Source organism: Acanthisitta chloris, unplaced genomic scaffold (assembly GCF_000695815.1).
Source record: "Acanthisitta chloris isolate BGI_N310 unplaced genomic scaffold, ASM69581v1 scaffold44499, whole genome shotgun sequence".
In the NCBI taxonomy this organism is placed as follows: domain Eukaryota; kingdom Metazoa; phylum Chordata; class Aves; order Passeriformes; family Acanthisittidae; genus Acanthisitta; species Acanthisitta chloris.
In genome coordinates this window covers 6514-13393 of record NW_008693918.1, presented here as the reverse complement: position 1 = coordinate 13393, position 6880 = coordinate 6514, and the positions used below count along the sequence as shown (strand labels likewise).

The 6880-nt window shown below is 36.8% G+C and overlaps 1 protein-coding gene across 1 annotated transcript; it reads left to right on the top strand.

Moving 5' to 3' along the window:
• Nucleotides 1-600: 600 nt before the first annotated feature.
• CTSO (cathepsin O) lies at nucleotides 601-6490 on the top strand (the record flags this gene model as incomplete). Its single annotated transcript, XM_009083210.1, has 7 exons — nucleotides 601-706; nucleotides 1744-1877; nucleotides 3033-3200; nucleotides 3840-3961; nucleotides 5164-5327; nucleotides 5784-5876; nucleotides 6388-6490. Coding segments are annotated over 7 exons (822 nt in total), but the record flags the coding sequence as incomplete, so codon positions are not given.
• Between the last annotated feature and the right edge of the window lie 390 nt (nucleotides 6491-6880).

Genomic DNA, 6880 nt, shown 5'->3' with positions numbered 1-6880 from the left:
TCGCTGCCCCGGTGGCGCTGGGGCCGCATATAACGATGCCCAGAACGCACCGGCAGACGTGAAGTTTTTTATAGTTCATGTTCAACTTTGTCAGCAGAAGAAGTTGAGTTGGGGAGTCAGTTTATCCTGTTTCTTTAGGGCAAAAACCTGTTTCTCGGAGATCTGGGATTCACGATAATTTAACACCCCCCCACCCCAGTCTTTAGGCCTTGTACTCTTTGCTTTATAAGGACATAAAGTAAGATGGGGTTAATTCTTATCTGAGGACATTTTTACGTATCTCTGAACCACAAGGTTTGTTGTGTTGTCGAAGGAGTACATTGCATGACTTTGACACAGCTTGTTCTCGGCTTGCCTGTTTTATCTGTCTCACATCAATTTTTTGCACTTAACAAATGCTTTTTGGTATCTTTCTTGGAGTTGAATTTAGTCTAATGGCTTTCATATTGGTTTGCTAGGAAGACAGGATGAATGAGGTGAACAGCTGTCTTGTTATCTAAGTTCGTGTTTACTGTTGCTAACCTTTTCTTTTTCTGCTCTTACAGTTTTGTCACTGCTGCTAACTTAATAATCCCCACAATTTTATTTTTTTTTCTTCAGGAAAGTGCTAAAAGAATTAGATTACTGAATTCATCATCAAAAGATAATACAACTGCTTTCTATGGAATAAATCAGTTTTCTCACCTGTTTCCTGAAGAGTTCAAAGGTACATTTTCTGGTTGCTGCTCATGTCTTTTCTGTTATTTTTGTTATTCTTTCCCAGAACCTTGTGTCTTTCACATTTACAGATTCTTCCCGTGCTGATAGTCAGCTAATTTACAATGCCTGGTACCAAACTGTAAGTATTTCTGAAGGATACAGCAGTCCTCTTCATGATCTTCAGTCTTGCAAGGTTGAATTGCCCACAGTTTGAATATGTTTTGGTACATAGACAGTTCAGTCTTCCCTTCTTTCTTCTTGCTGTGCCTTAAAGCCTTCTTCAATTGCAACAGTTTTAAAATTGGAAGATACACAAGGTTCTCAAGTAAGTTCTTATTCCCTACCCTAAGACAAAATTGGCTACAATCCAAACAATGCTGGGAGACCTATTGTTGTACAATGACAGCTATAACTTTCTAGAGCCATGTGACATGCTTAATTTTTTTGCTAGAAAATTTATCTGATACCTAAACTAATCTTCCCCTCTTGCTATTCAAGTCTGTTGTTGCATTTTATGTTCATCAGGAGACTTAACACCTTTTTAAATTTTCAATAATTAAGCAACTTCTTTCACTAAAAAACCAGCAATTTGTATGTTTCAGAATCTTTATTCTCTTATTGTCCCCTTGTATCCAACTAAAATAAAGTCATATTTTTTAAGTAAGTAAAATGTGAGAATTTTCAAACAAAACTTGTTTTATTTCTTACAATTTCATATTTGGATATTGTTCAGCTTTAGAAAATCTTCACACTTCTTACCCCTATTCCCTTCATAGAATATTATGTACTGTAGAATTTTTTTTTTCTTACCCCTATTCCCTTCATAGAATATTTCTGTTCTTTCTGGAACTGTAGAATTTTTACATTCATTCTGGAGTATAATGATTATTTAAAAATACATAAATTTTCTATGGGTTTAAGAATGAGATGTAATCACACGGTTGTAACTACAGATCAAAGTTACCTCTGTGACTTCTGGTGAAATAGTTGTTTGTGGAATTTTTTTTGTTCGTGGATTTATAGATGTTTGTATTCTGTGTTTAGCTATTTACTTAAGGAGCATACCTCACAAACTTCCCAGATACATAAAAGTGCCAAAGGGAAAGGAAAAACCCTTGCCAAAGAAGTTTGACTGGAGGGACAAGAAAGTCATTGCAGAAGTGAGAAATCAGCAAACAGTAAGTCCTGGTGTTTTCCTTTCCTGGTTTTCAAGCAACTCACTGCTCAGAGACAGTTCCAGCAGGTAGACTGTAGAGCACAGTGAAGGATTTGGAAAGGACCAGCACTGCCTCAAGATTCCTTGGAGCACTGGCATAAGTACGACCTGTTGGGCATATGCAAAGTCATGTAGCGTTTTGTGCAAAATGGGGTTAGACCTAAAAGGCTGAGGTATAAAAGTTGTGCATTTTTAAACTGTGTGCAATACATTTTTTGATCTAGTCCACTACATTGCAAATGTTTTGCACTATGTTTGTTTTGTATTTTTCTGAAGGGACTGAAGTACCTGGCCTTATCCCCCCAGTTCACCTGGATGGGTATAGATCCTTCCATGTTGTTTTCTCCCATGATTGAATGCCCCTGACTGGTCAATACCCAGATCTTTACTACTCAACACCTCAGGGAATGTATTCATGATAGGAAGGTAACCAGACCCCACACAATTACAGTTAATCCCAAAGTGGATATCGCAAAGTTCACTGATAAGAAACAAGCTGTTAAAAGTGCAATGTCTTTCCTTTTTGTGCTTCACATAGTGTAACCTGGACCTTGTGAGGAATAAATTATACTTGCTATTTTAAGTGCCACAGTTTAAAGAGCCTAGAACTGCAGTATAGCTTCTGTTACTGTCTAAGAATTTTTCTATTATGTTTAACTTCATTTTGCCATTTCTTAAACTGTAATCTAATACATTTCTATAAAACTCTGCAAAAACTTACAAATGTGGTTAAAAAGTAATTTCTTCCTGAGTCCAAATCCTTCTTTAAGAAAATAGATATCTCACAGCAAAAAGCATTCTCAGGCCTGTCCTAAAGGGAAAAAAATCATCAGGAAGGGGTCCTTACAATAAGACAACCACAATGTAGGAATCCTAAAGATAAGGCACCCATAATACATTTCTAGTATTCAGAGAGCAGTACAGGGGAAGAAACAGTTCAGTATTTTAAATGGATGATTAAAATTTTTCATTATTGCCTTAAAAACAAAGTTAAAGGATGGTGTAGTAAATGAAGAGCATTAGGAGACTCTTTTATCTCTATTTTTCTTTTCATGTCAAGCTTCAAAACTAAAACTGACTTTTTCTTTCTCCCCTGTTTTCCTTTTCTTTCTCTCAGTGTGGAGGCTGCTGGGCTTTCAGCATTGTGGGCGGTATAGAGTCTGCCTATGCAATTAAAAGAAATAACCTCGAAGAGCTCAGCGTACAGCAAGTTATTGACTGCTCATACAATAATTACGGCTGCAGTGGAGGATCCACTGTTAGTGCTTTGAGCTGGCTGAACCAGGTTTGAAACCTTTTATAAATCTCAAACCCTTCATTAGCTTTGATATTAACATTCTTATTTACTGGGAAAAAGTGATGGGGAAGATGAAGTGTACAGCTTTTCTGGTTTGCTCTTTTTTTTAATGTATGTGTGTGTGTATACATATTATGCATATTTATTTAGTCTGGAACCAGGAGACAGGTTTTTTGAGCAAAATTGAAACTTGATTGGAACTTCATGGTCTGTATATGTTTTGGGGAATGTAACAGATCAGCCCACAGGGGACATTTGTGGTTCTTGAACTGTCCCAAGGAGAGGATAATTTTGTGTGTGGAAGTCATTCAAAGAGAATGAATAGTCATTCATGAAGTTAATATCTCTGTGTCCTGAAATTGATGAGATTGCATAGAAGGCTAGTTTAAACCTGAGTTGGCTTTTAAATTTTGTTCGTTATTTAAGAACTTCGAATCTCTGCTGAAGCTTTTTCTGTGAACAAGGCAACTAGAGATAATAAATACTTATTTCACAATATGGCATTCTTATTTCTGATCTCATCCAGAACACATTGACTTTTGAATAAGTTCTGTGGTCATTTTCAATTTGAGCTGCATAGTGATAAAGTCAAATGCATTAAATTCTTACTCATTTATCTTCTTGCAGACAAAAGTAAAACTCGTGAGAGATTCAGAATATACTTTTAAAGCTCAGACTGGACTCTGCCATTATTTTGATCGCTCAGATTTTGGAGTTTCAATAACAGGATTTGCAGCATATGACTTCAGGTAGCTATTATTGATTCTTTTTATTTGCTGTCCTTTTCTTCTGTGTTCAGCACTTGTGGAGTAAGCTAGAGCAAATAGTGCATTGACCAGGCAAAGGTTATGAGGTTGATTGCATCAGTTCTGTAGCTGTGTACTGGAGAAGGGTTAGCATGGAATATTTTTTGAGAGTTAAGGCTTGCCACAACAAACCTACTCAACACTGCCATCACGAAACCTGTTCAAATGAGAAAGCTTTAAATCTGTCTTGAAATTAGGTGTTTTAAATGTGTAAACTGCAACATTGAGTCAGTTACAGTTTTTAATATATGCTTAGTGAACCTTACACTGCTTTATGATCAGAACCAGTAAGTCCTACCAATAGTAATTGGAATTTGTTGAATAAATTAGGAAGTATTCAGTTACTTTGGTATTCATCCATTTGCATACCCATCCATGACCTTCTCCAGCCCATGACTTTAGAGACAGTGTTGTCAACCGAATTCTGTTAAGACAGCTAGTAGCATTTTAGGTTCCTGTGTGAAGAAACTTTGCTTCTAATTTTTCACAGTACAATACAGCTACATACTGAACTTAGAGACAAGAAATATGATTTTGACTAGGAATTGCATTACTGCTAGATACAAGTAACTAAAATCAATTGCACTTTTGCCAGTTTGTATTTGACAAATTTAGTGATTGCACATACCATGAGGATTTCCTGTTCCAGTATGTCAGATAAATAAAACTGTATGAGGATGTTAATGGTAAATGTCTGATAGTGGAAATATCCTGTGTTTTGATATGTTTGATACACATATTTTAGTATATTATGTATAATATAAGAGGTACTTCTGTATGTTTGAAAAACTGATGGGAAATGATAAGACAGACTAACGGTTTGTCCAGAGCTGTTTTTAATTGAGAAGAGTGATGTACAAAATGTAGTTGCTCACCATTGCCCACTGACCTGACCCAGAAACCTGCTGCTTTTTAATAGCATTTTATCTTTGGATCTGCACCTTTCTCATAGTCTGTATGTCCTTTCTATTGTAGTGTGTGAAATACCTAATTAATGATGAACATTATGTGGCAGGTAGAACTCAGATGAAACAGGTTAATTATTTGGTTTTTAAATTGGATTTAACACATAGATTACAATCTCTCCGATCACTTTAGTGTGCTAAACTTAAGTAACTTGACATTATCACTCACTTCTTTCACAGTGGTCAAGAAGAAGAAATGATGAGGATGCTTGTTAACTGGGGCCCTTTGGCAGTAACAGTAGATGCAGTTAGCTGGCAGGATTACCTTGGTGGAATCATCCAGTATCACTGCTCCAGTGGAAGAGCAAATCATGCTGTTCTTGTCACTGGTTTTGACAGAACAGGTGCGTTTCCGTTAACTGAACTTCAACCCAGTAATTTTGTGTTTTTTCTCTTACTTGCAACTTGCCTTCTGTTGGACAAAAAGGCCAGTTGCATCATTAAAATCCAGAACTGGGTGATCTGTTGAAAGCTGGTTGGTTTCATGTCACATCAGTTCTGGAAATCCAGCCTGATCCCAGAAGAACTGTTTTTGTCACCGCTCCTTCAGTTCTGTGGGACTTTGTCCTTGTAAAGTCAAGAACACAGCTATATTTATATTTACACTAGAAGAGCTGATATCCAGGCTTTCAACACTAGGATATTAGCTCTGTTCTCTGTGTGCCAGTTTTCACTGGCCTAGATCATAAAGTCATTGGAAACTATGAGATATTGAAATAGTAATTAACTGTAGAGTGTTAGGAGTCTTTTAAGCTTCCCAAATCTCATGTTGTCTCTTGTTCATGAAATGTCTCCTCCAGGTAGTATCCCTTACTGGATTGTACAGAACTCTTGGGGGCCTACATGGGGAATAAATGGCTATGTTCGTGTTAAGATGGGTGGCAATGTCTGTGGTAAGTCTGACAAAAAGTAATTAAAGTGGCAAAGGCCACATACTGGGATATGTCTCTCCATGTAAATAAAACAATATAATGGGATCCTCAGACAGGCAATACAAGTCATTGCTGTGCTTTAAAAGAGGTTAGATGAGTCCAGATGGAAAAACAAATAAAGCAGTTGCTAGTTCAACCAAGCCATATGGTTGAATGATTGAAAAGCACAATGTAAAGGCAAAGCTATATAAGGCATAAGGAATGATAAAGAACTGTTGTACCTTACCATGGAGAGGTAATGGCATTGTAAAGCATACAGTCATGTGTCACAGTTCTACGTTAGTGCTATCACACAGTGTCAGGCAAGGAAGGAATAAAAGGGTTACAGATGATTGCCTGTACCCCACCCAGCAGTTCACCTGTCATGGCATGGAGGAGAGAGGGCATTATGTGATATGAATTCTTGGAACTTATTTCTGGGAAGTCTCCACTTTCAGTATTTATTTAAAAAAAATCTTTGCTTTCTTTGTAGGTATAGCAGATACAGTTTCATCAGTATTTGTTTGACACGTACTGGTCAAAGACCACAAATGTCCTTTGGACACACACTGTATATGAAGATGTACTTCAAAACATTTTCTAAACCAAGAAATTGCTCTAAGGGCAATTCCTGCTTCTAGACTACAGGAATAGTTTGGGTGGAGTTTCTTAAAATGTTTTTATTTGGCATTTGTGTCACATGCCAAATTTCTCACGGAATAAGGAGACTCAGAATCAACTGCAAAGTGCACAAAAAGAAGTTACAGAGATGGACTGAATCCTCAAACGTGAGCTCTATCCAGATGCTGAATATTACTCCACGGGAAGGTCTTAGAAGGAAAGAAGTTATGACAAATGAGAAGGAATTTGTATCAAATAATCAATAGTATAACAGTGTATTTGAAATGCTTTGAATATAAGAAGAACCATGAGTAACAATAGTGAGAGTGAGGTTTGTTTAGGAAGTCAGCAAATACAGAATATGC